Raw genomic sequence first — 9,484 nt, 5'->3', positions numbered from 1 at the left:
GTCAGCTTAATATACGTGGAGAAATGCATCCCGGATGAGTGTATTTTCTGGAAAATTACTCATACGGTTTTTTTTTCTTGCAAATCTTCTGTCTCTTAGTATTTAGAAATGCGATTTGGGCTGCACATGCGATTGCTCGTAAGCGCGGCAAATTTCACCGAGACGATGTTACTGACCGGCGTGATGCTCTACGCTCCTTCGTTAGCTCTCGAGGCTACCACAGGCTTGTCTAGCACCATGAGCATTTTGATACTCGCTGTAATCTGTACCTTCTATTCCACGTTGGGTGGCATCAAAGCGGTTTTGATCACGGACATCTTCCAAGGCTTGCTTATGTTAATTGCTCTGTCCATCATCATTTTTATCGTCGCCCAGAACATCGACGGAGGGATCGGCGCCATTTGGCGTATCGCGCAGGAGGGAGGTCGTTTAAATTTCTCCGAGTAAGTTGGTTACGATAATACGTTAAATAAGAAACTTAATAAAAATATTAACGCAATCCTTTCTCATTTAGAACGTCTTTCGATCCAACTGTGCAATACACATGGTGGAGTCTTTTGATCGGGGGAGGATCGATAGGTCTAGCCTATCTTGCGGTTAATCAAGTGCAAGTTCAACGTTTAATGACCGTTAAGTATGTCAATATATATCTCATATTTCACCGTACGCGTTTATGTAGTACCGTCCTCTTTCCTTTCTTTAAAGCTTCAATAATGCATAAAATCCTTTTCACGTTATTTAAAGAAAAAAGTCTAAAGCAGTTATCTATGTACTGCCAAAGTTTTCAAAGATATAAATTTTGTTACCAAATATATGATATAATAACAATTAGATTTTTAAAAAATTTAAAAATTTAAAGGACTCGCAGCCGTGACAGGGTGGCAGTGTCTAAATATCCTATTCCAAGTTTATTGCGAGTTAATTAGATTTTTCATTTTATCATATTGTGTTATCATATTCGATTAAAATTCTTGCTATTGTACACGCGACAATCTATTGCTATTCCCACAGAAACGTAAAGGTGGCCACGAACGCGCTATTTCTGTGCGGTCCATTAATCTTACTAGTAGGATTTTTAACATGTTTCGCCGGAGTCTCGCTTTACGCACTCTACAAAGATTGCGATCCCGTTGCCTCCGGGAAAATTTCGACCTACGACAAAATACTGCCTTACTACACTGTGGAGCAATTACCACCCGGACTGGTCGGTCTTATAGTTTCCGGTGTCTTCAGCGCCAGTCTAAGTACAATTTCCGCTATGATGAATTCACTAGCCGCGGTAGCGCTCGAAGATTATGTCAAGCCACTGCATCGGAAATTCGGAATAGAGTTTTCTGATAAAAAGGCCACTTTCACAGCCAAGGCCCTCACCGTTTTAAATGGCGTTATTTGCATGTTCTTGGCGTTAATAGCGAAGACAATGGGCACATTAGTCGCCGTTGCCTTTAGCGTGCACGGGGCTATCGGCGGGCCGATTTTAGGTATCTTTACTCTCGGAATGGTCAGCGAGAGTGCTAACGAGACGGGGACTATTATTGGCATGATTACGGCGTTAACCGTCTGCCTGTGGGCTACTTTCGGGAAACCTAAGCCACCAGTTCCGAGGCTACCGGTGTCGATTGAGGGTTGCGCGAATTCTACATTGATACTTGCTGAACAAATCTACTTCAACAGGTAGGGATATTCTCAGAAAAAGACAGTGAAAATTAACATTAATTCAATCAGTAGCGACCGAACTTTACAAGCGCGTTTTGCATTTAAGAATTTATCTTTTCTAGCTACAAGATTTTTAATATTAGAAATATATTTTAACAATACGATAGTTTATAATAATCTTGGGAAGATACTAAAATTTCGAATTTTGTCTCTCTCTCTCTCATAGTAAAATTTAACATTAATTCAATCACGACCGAACTGTACAAGTGCGTTTTGCATTTAAAAATTTATGTCTTCTAGTTGCAAGATTGTTTTTATTAGAAATATATTCGAACCCAAATACTTTAAAATATTCTTGGGAAGGTACTAAAATTCCGAATTTTCTCTCTCTCTCTCTTTCTCATACATGTTTATATAAAATTGGTGAAATTAGTTTACCAGAAACCGCATCAAATGCAAATATAATATAATGCAAATATTCCATCCGAGATGCGTAAACATTAGTTGAGTCGACAAATACAATTTGGACTTCCAAATTTGTTATTCTCTATTTATCTAGTACGTTTATTCGATGCATTGTATATTTTTAAGTATACCGGAAAAAAATTGAAAAAAAATTCCACGCTTCAGATATTCACGACGAGACATTTTCTTTAAACGCGTTTTCTACAGAAGTTTCACCTCGGGCGTTGCGCAACGCTCAAATATTAGCATTGCAGCATTATCGGGAATAAATGCAATACGTATTTACAATTGCCAGCCATTTATCTCGCTCGCCATAAACCGAATCGAACGGGCATAAATTTATCTTAGGGAAACAGATAGGGGAGAAAGAACGGGCCGACGATGCATGGCGCATATCGCGCGACGATTAGAATATGAATTATCGGCGCGCTGTAAATCGTCTTATCGCGGGGCGACTCTTCGAAATTCGCGGCGAGTCAATGGTGCTATGCGCGCGGAGAGATATCTCGCTCAGCCGTAATTAGCCGCGAGTTATGCACCGCTTCCTGATTTCTTTCGTGCTTGTCACTTTCTCATAGACGATAAGCTCGCCATTCGGCATTCCCACGGTGGTAAATAACACTAATTGCGCCGTTAATAAACTGAAATTACGGCTGTCCCGCGGAATCCTCGGCCGCGCCGTTATTAGCGGGATTAGATATATTATAGCTTTCTCTTTGTCGGCGCGGAATTCGTTTAAATTGACCGGTCCATTTTCAACGTGGCAAGAAATTCAACGGCCGCTCGCGAAAAGGCGTAAAGACGAACGATCCGATCTAATTGAAATAATCTCGAGGATAGGAAGAAGTGTATTTCTCGCGAGCGTAATTCACGTGTGACTAATGGTTTTATTATTAGGAAGGGGGCTGTTTTGTTAATTAGACATTTTGCATTGCAAAATAGTTAAGAGAAAGTGGGGAAAGTCACGATATTACGGGAAGAAAATATTTTTTGCTTAGCGTTTAAACCGTACGTTCATCGGATAATATTTCTAACTATCGCTTATTTATTCTTCACAAATCGTTTCTTTTTTTTTTGCAGCACTGTGCAATCCGATCAGTCGTCGTACTTCTATTTGTACCGCATCTCCTATTTGTGGTACAACCCTATAGGACTGACAATTACTCTAATAGTTGGATATCTAGCGAGTATTATAATTCGGCTTATCAAAGGCGGAAACAATATCGAACACGATGCAAGTTTGTTTGTGCCATTCGTTGCCGCCCGAATCAGACGGCGACGACAGGACGCGCAGAAAACCGCGAACAGTCAACTCTTCGTTTTGGAGCCCATAAGATGAGGCTTTTATATGTTTAAATAGTTCGTAATTATATTACAGTGCATTAACACATCGAATCAATTGACAGGATAATCTAATGATCGATATTATAAGAATACTCGACTGACCTTTACAAATAAAGTTATTACAATCAAAATTTAGTATAATATTCAGTTGATTTTTAGTTCATCTCAATTAATTTTTATTTACTTTTAAACGCATTTAACAGATGTATATACGCATGATCGTCAATAGTGCCGTTATTTATTATTCATCATTTGTATCGTCACATATAATAGAACTCTGCCAATTTTGCATGTGTTAATACAATAAAATTGTTCTCCTCTTTATGACGCTAAATAAAAAATATACCGTCTCTTGCAGCATTTATTTTTCATTGCACTGAGAAACATGTCCGATTAAATATAATCGGACAATCCAATTACATAATAACAAAATTGTATATCCGATGAAAAATATAATTGGTTTTCCAATTAAATTTCATCGGATAAAAATCGGATGTAGCCATAATTTCATCGGAAAAATTAATTATTCATCGGAAATTATTGTTATTTATTAATTGCATTAATTGCAATGCATTAATAATGTCATCGGAAACGCACTATTTAATAGGTTTGTCCGATGAAAAATTTTCTCAGTGTACTGATAGCAGAATTAATATTTGCGACAATGTTATTCAAAACTCTTAGCGATGCAACAATATTCGTACGCGGCGATCGATTTCCGAGCAAACTTCACGTTGTTGATTTATGCAATTACGGTTACGGAGTTATTATCCAATTATAGCAAGCAGAGACCTGCGCGCGGCAGTCTACCTAGTAATGAATGCGGGTAAGTTCCAACGAAATTCGCGCATTGCAATTTTTCGGCGACGGCTTCGTCTCTGCATTAATTTACAATTTAACGAGCATTGATCGGCGGAAAAGGGCCCGAAGGGGATAATGTGGCTCGATTCTCGACGACGGCGAGCCGGCGATTTAAGCGGAACGATTCCGCTGTGCTACCGCGCCGAAATTGGCGCGACTTATCTCGTAATCGTCCACGGCCAATTACCGTGTTTATCGCGAGTAGGCTTTTAATTCATTTAATCGAAGTTCATCTGCGCGCCGGAAAGTTGTTGCCCCAATGCGTGGCACGTGATTAAACGGTGAAAGAAAGAAGCAGTAATTGATACGTTGTCGGGAATTTGTGTTCGCGAATTGCTGTCGTAAAGTTCGCAGCGAAACGTTCGTTCGGTCACGTTTCGTATAATAAACGATAAATTAATTTTGCGACGATATTCGTTGAAATTTCGGGGCGAAATTTCGAATTTTCGATCATAAAGATAAACAAGGATCACGATTTATTTGCAAGGTGGTCATACTATGTGGTCGTACAAATTTCAACGCGCATTTCACATAATGTAATCGTAAAAATAAATCCAATGCGAGTCTTATATATCCAGATCCACTACGTCAATTTAAAAGAAAAGGTAATTCACCACTCACCGATACGATGTGCAGCAGCGGAGTTGTAGTCTGCGTCGTAAACTACGTTGAACTGTAAAGTACAAATACAACGATTATTATGGAATAATTGCTTAAAATTGAAATTAATGCGTCAAAATTATTTGATATTTTCTTCAAATGGATTTAATAATTAATAGAGTACTCGAGAAAAAGGTCTATTAAATAAACTCGCGGAGTTTCAACGTGTTCGTCTCTAAATCTTATTCGACTCGTGTGATAGATTAAATAGGACAAAAGCAACAGGCAGATGCTTAATTTTTCAAGTAACAAACAACACTTGCCTCATAGTTGCTCCGCCGATGCACGATGCCCGCCAGGCCTGCTCCTCCTCTCAGATTTCCTTGTGGCACTCACACGATATTCACTCGCGAAAACGATTAATTACACCCGCGCGAAATTTTACGCGGCACTCCCGTGCGCGACGTCAAACACCGCGAAACGCACCGAGTATTAAAATATTATGTCATGCTACTTTCCGTCGCGCAAATCGTTTAAACCGGCAACTCGCACGTCGTCTCGATTCTAGCAATGGACAAGTCACTTTTAAATCGGCGGGATAAAACGCGACGCAAGCATTGGAATCCATCTGTGCGCGGTATAACCAGTAGTTATTAGCCCGTAAGAAAACGATACTTTACAATCCTTACTGTCAATCGATCTAACCCTTGCGCGAAATGAATTGCGCGAGTGAAACATTTATTACGATCAATAGTAGTTATTAGTTGTAACAGTTAAATAATTTTCAATAACGTTTCAACAACGCGCAATAAGCGACCTTCTCTACTTCCTGCGTATTCGAGCCACGAAGCACGATGGAACGAATTACAGCGAACAACGCAAACACCGTACACCGACAAATCTCTCTCTTTTCCCGAGAATGAAAAGCTGATTACACCGAGATCGACCGATAATTAAAAGCGCGATGCATGAACGAGATGTAATCGCGACCAAGTACCACGATTTACCTTCGTATTTTGGAAGAGCTAGTCTCGTGACTGAATATCTATACGTTGATAAAAGTCGTCGCCTCTCAATATGCAAATCGTTTCTCGTCACAACTTGTACGAACTTAATAAGCTAATAAATTAATCGAAGGACGTTACTTGTTACTGATCAGCGTGTGCACAAATTAAGAGTTTTATTCCGACACTCGTCCCGAAAAGCGATAACGAAAAGGTAACACGACGCGCGGAGCGACTCCCGATGCTACCTGCCGGCTCGAAGCTCGGCGAGCGAATGATAACGCGGCGACCTTCGCGTGGCACGCGGGGCATCACGTGTTACCGCGTGGCAAGAAAAACAAGAACGAACGTTGAGAGCTTTTTGTCGCTTCTTCGAGTATGAAAGGAATGTAAATAAAAACTCTATACCTAATATTTCCCGTTACTTCTTTCAACGACCGTTACCATACATCTTGCCCATTCGAGAAAATGTTTTTACTTCACGGCAATCGTTCCCGGTGAGAAAAGATTCGTCGAAACGATGTCCCACGTAGAGTAGCGTACAAGCTTTGACGTGTGTCGTACGTTTACGCCGAAGCCTGCGCGCTATCAAACGTTCACGCTTGCGTCTTTGCCGTAGGCTACCACGTTGCTTTGTGCCCTGACCCGAAGGGCGTAAACGTGGATAGCGCCCGAGCCTTGGCGCAAACGTAACGTCGTACGTAATTGGAGGCAAGTGCGACGTACGCCGAAGATTGCGCGCGAATCTACGCTTACGCTTTCGTCAATTTGATGCCATACTGACCAAAATTTGGTAATCCACGGACCAATGGCATCAAATTGACGTCATCCTGACTTTTTCTTCTCCCCGGGTATGTCGTTGTCGTAAGCCGTCGCGATGCTTCGTGTCCCGAGCCTAACGCGGGGCGCGCGGAAGGTTAGCTTGTTGCGACGCAACGTCGCGCGCAGTTTGCCGTTTCGCGTACGCGCCTATTTCCACGCGACCGCGCTCTACGCGATCACTCACGTGTTAAAACTGCCCGTCCGCGACGATTCGCGTCACCCCCGATCGTGTCCACGCACAGCTCGCGCAGGAAAGGCACGAAAAGTACGGAGGCGTCCGTCCCGCACCGCAGCGTCGGTAAGTATGACAGGCGCGCGCGAACCGAAAGCAGCGCGCGAGCCTTGGCGTAAACGTAACGTCGTACATGTAATTGGAGGCAAGTGCGACATACGCCGAGGCTTGCGCGCGAATCTACGCTCTCGGGTACGTCGTTGTCGTGAGCCGTCGCGATGCTTCGCGTCCCGAGCCTAACGCGGGGCGCGCGGAAGGTTAGCTTGTCGCGACGCAACGTCGCGCGCAGTGCCGTTTCGCGTACGCGCCTATTTCCACGCGACCGCGCTCTACGCGATTACTCACATGTTAAAACTGGCCGTCCGCGACGATTCGCGTCACCCCCGATCGTGTCCACGCACAGCTCGCGCAGGAAAGGCACGAAAAGTACGGAGGCGTCCGTCCCGCACCGCAGCGTCGGCAACTATGACGGGCGCGCGCGAACCGAAAGCTGCGCGCGCAACGAGCCGGTCACGGGCTAAATTGACGAGCGTTTCAAAGCGCGGCGTGTATTCACATTAAAGTACATTAAAGCACATTAAAGCACATTCGTTAAGAAACCGACCATCGCCCGTAATCCTCGTGAAATATTAGCCGTTACCTCACAGCGTCGTATCTCCGCGACCGCGACCGTTCGTTTGAACGTCCGTTGCCGCCGTTCTCGGCGCGCCACGGGCATGCGCGTAGCGCCGCTCCCGCGCAAACGCTCGCGGCGGCGCCATGTTGGCCGGTCGCTTCGACGCAGGTCGGTCGCCCCCGCGCTTCTGGCGTCTTCCGAGGGAGAATTGCGCGTAGATACGACATCCAGGGCGGCGAATCGTCGCGGACGAGCAGCGTTGACACGTGAGTAACAGTGGGAGGCGTAGAAATAATCGCGTTCGCGAGATTCTCGGCGCGTTCTCCTCCCGCTGCGTCGCGACAGGCTAGACTCGCCCGCGCGCTTCGTACGATACGCGTTTCCCGATTCACCGCAAGCACTGAAAAGGTACAGTTGAAGCCGCGTATTAGCGCATTATTCGCGTTATCGTTCTGTCTCCCTGCGTGCGCTTGCGTTTGCGCTTCCGCGACGGTTTGAACGTCCCTTGCCGCTTCCTCGGTACGAAGCCTGCGCGTCGCGTTGGTCGCCCCGTTCTTCTTGCGGCTTTCTTTTTTTCTCGCGCAACGTTACATTTATTCCGTGGCCAATATTGGCGTCACGTTGGACAATATCGGCCAATGCATTGTTAATATAACCAACCGACGTTGGGCCAACGTTTAGCCAATGCGTTGCGCTGTACAGGGTGAAACTTTTACACGCATTCCGCGTTGCTCGCGTTACGTTGCCCGCGTAATGTGCCGAATAAAGTATCGGACGATTGTTATTGCAGAGGTGGCTCGAGCAGATGAAATGCGGCAGCCGGATTCTTCTCAGCGAAAAGACGGGGCGAAAAGATGCCCGGATTCTTCTCAGCGAAAAGACGGAGCGAAAAGATGCCCGGATTCTTCTCAGCGAAAAGATCGAGAGCTCGGTGAGTGTATTGTTTGATTAGTCCCTTTTGCGCGTCTTTGCGCTTGTATTTTTGCAACTTGAGTATAAGAGTAAAAGGCACTTTGATTTTTGTCGTTGGTGAAATTTAATATATAATATTTATATGCAAAAATAATATTATAGTACGACTGTAATTATATGAAATTACTCGCGATTATGAAATATTAATGAAATAATAAATAATATGAGAATATGAAATATAATATGAGATTTAGCACATAGTGCATTTTTTTTCAGTGCATTTAATATGAGAATATGAAATATTCTCTGAAAAAATCTGATAGATTCAACCAGTCGTCTGTTAGAAAATGGACGAAGCAGAATTCCCTTTAGGATCTACCAGATTTGTAGTGCAATCTAGCAAACTTCTGGTTATGAAATATCTTTCACGGTAAATCCTAAAGGAATTCTGATTCGTCCTGCATTTTCTAACAGACGACTCGTTGCATCCATCAGACCTTTTTCAGTGTGCGTTTGTTTTAGCTGTCGTAATAATTTTTGCAATGCGTTTAACGTAGAAAATTTAGTTAAAATATTATGTTTGAAAATTATACAAGAGAAGACAAAATAAATCTATTATATATAATAATATTTTATCAATCTCCAGTCAAAGTAGTAACTTAATAATATTATGTGTCTATTATATTTCCAGAGTCAACCGGAAAGGCAGCAGCGAGTGATCGGTGAGTGAATTCAGTGCAGATCAGTAAGTGAATTAATTTATGCAATTAATCGACTTTCATTTTGTTAAACACACGTGATATAAATCTCTTATGTTTATTCCGAAAATAACATAGGGTGGACATTGTGAAATGATGGATTGATTTAAAGTAGGACCACAAATTGGCGCGATGTCTGCATATCTATACATCGCGATGAGCTTTTCGAAGACCGACTCGTGTTCGGGATGAAAATGCACGAATCATGTAACGT

At 43.1% G+C, this 9,484-nt stretch overlaps 2 protein-coding genes across 6 annotated transcripts in view; one reads left to right on the top strand and one right to left on the bottom strand.

Moving 5' to 3' along the window:
- Positions 1-3,815, top strand: part of LOC105569209 (putative sodium-dependent multivitamin transporter) — a 21,787-nt gene extending 17,972 nt beyond the window's left edge. For both annotated transcript variants that reach the window (XM_012025461.1, XM_012025460.1), the window contains 4 exons: positions 100-443; positions 515-634; positions 1,012-1,674; positions 3,202-3,815. In XM_012025461.1, coding sequence (XP_011880851.1) covers positions 100-443; positions 515-634; positions 1,012-1,674; positions 3,202-3,460 — 1,386 coding nt within the window. In that variant the 3' untranslated portion in view covers positions 3,461-3,815. The remainder of the gene's footprint in view (positions 1-99; positions 444-514; positions 635-1,011; positions 1,675-3,201) is intronic.
- The window catches only part of LOC105569207 (tensin-3), a 196,057-nt gene that overhangs the window by 156,922 nt on the left and 29,651 nt on the right, over positions 1-9,484 (bottom strand). The gene's annotated exons all lie outside the window — the stretch shown is intronic.

This window comes from Vollenhovia emeryi, unplaced genomic scaffold, assembly GCF_000949405.1.
Source record: "Vollenhovia emeryi isolate VEMERY1.0 unplaced genomic scaffold, V.emery_V1.0 DF939125.1, whole genome shotgun sequence".
In the NCBI taxonomy this organism is placed as follows: Eukaryota; Metazoa; Arthropoda; class Insecta; order Hymenoptera; family Formicidae; genus Vollenhovia; species Vollenhovia emeryi.
The sequence above is the reverse complement of the archived record's forward strand: the minus strand, read 5'-3'. Positions and strand labels throughout refer to the sequence as shown.